The sequence below is a fragment of the Asparagus officinalis genome, chromosome 5, assembly GCF_001876935.1.
Source record: "Asparagus officinalis chromosome 5, Aspof.V1, whole genome shotgun sequence".
Taxonomy (NCBI): Eukaryota; Viridiplantae; Streptophyta; class Magnoliopsida; order Asparagales; family Asparagaceae; genus Asparagus; species Asparagus officinalis.
The window spans coordinates 112,401,718-112,403,166 of NC_033798.1; the positions used below are offsets into that span (position 1 = coordinate 112,401,718).

At 33.7% G+C, this 1,449-nt stretch overlaps 1 protein-coding gene across 1 annotated transcript in view; it reads right to left on the bottom strand.

Moving 5' to 3' along the window:
- The window catches only part of LOC109840727 (putative D-cysteine desulfhydrase 2, mitochondrial), a 4,959-nt gene extending 4,482 nt beyond the window's left edge, over nucleotides 1-477 (bottom strand). Inside the window, exon 1 of the mRNA XM_020409472.1 lies at nucleotides 73-477. Coding sequence (XP_020265061.1) covers nucleotides 73-435 — 363 coding nt within the window. The 5' untranslated portion in view covers nucleotides 436-477. The remainder of the gene's footprint in view (nucleotides 1-72) is intronic.

The window sequence follows — 1,449 nt, forward strand, 5'->3', positions numbered from 1 at the left end:
GAAGAGCAATTAAGAAAAGAGTTTAAAAATTAAGGCGCAGAAAACATGATGAAAACAAAAAAATTCACATACCACATCATTTATGGAATGATTCTGAAGCATGGGGATGAGAGCATCAAGCTTCCTCGCTTTGTTGCCATTGATCAAAGGATGCAGGAGATCATCACGAACAACATAGAAAGAAGAGCCCTTGGATTCCTCTTGATTGAATCTTGGGGGTAGGATTGGGTTAGGGTTGATGGAATAGGATAAGCTTGGGGAGTTAGAGAGGGATATCTTATGGATTTGAGCGGCGGGGTTCGAGAGCATCCAGTTTCTGTTGAGGAGTTCAGAGTTCGAACACTTGGTGGACATTGATTTGGATGGAGCGAGGAATGAAGAGAGTGAGAGTGACTGGGGGAGGGGAAATGGGGTTTTTTTAGGGCACAACGCCATTTTCTCTTTGGGTTAGCTCCGGGTGGAACTGTGATAATATCAGATCCATTAATAACAGGGTAACTAATTTTCACAGAACCCCCTTAAACTCTGGGGCGCTTTGGACAGAGACCCAAAAACTTGGTAAATCAGAGAAATCTCGGACTTGTCTCATTCTTTAACGTTCTTAATTCATTTTTGTCACCTACATAAGTATAATGTTACCTTCATTAGTGTGCGTTTAAAGCACATTTAGGATGGTCATCAAGTTTCATTGTGTTTGATTCGTGACATACAACGCAGCGAAAAAAGCATATCATGACTATTAATCAAAATTAATTAAAATCTAGAATTATACCTGAAACGTTCTCTGAATTTCTATAATAATCTGATCCGAGATCAATCTGAAAAAGCTTCCTCAAGAGAAAAACCTCCAATTGAAATCCACCCATCATCAAAAAGAGGAGCAATACTGGGAGATAGGTTCTCAAATTTTTATTTTTTCATATTATCTTCATAAGATTTTCTGTCTCTTCATAAGACTACATATGAACTCTATTTATAGGATTAGACTAGTCTTAGATATTTTAATTTTAAACAATTCATAATTGTTCAAAACTCTATCCATAACAATTAAAAATAGAATAGATTTGTTCAAAAACTTTATCCATAACAATTAAGGATAGAACTAGATTTGTTCAAAAACTTTATCCATAACAATTAATGATAGTAATATATTTATTCAAAAACTTTATTCATAACATTAAGGATAGAAATAGAATTGCATTGTATGTATACCTCTTCTAATAACATTAGTGAGACCAATTGGGTCCCATATCGATAACAAATTATTAATCAAATTAATAATTTTAATTTAACAATCAAATCCCTATCCGACCAACTGTTCATAAAAGCTCTTTCATAATATGAGATTATTTATTAATAAATAATATCTTACATTTAGTCCCTTCCAGTATTATTTATTTTAGGTAACTCTTTTAAGAAAGACAACTCACCTATTTGCTCATGCCTAAA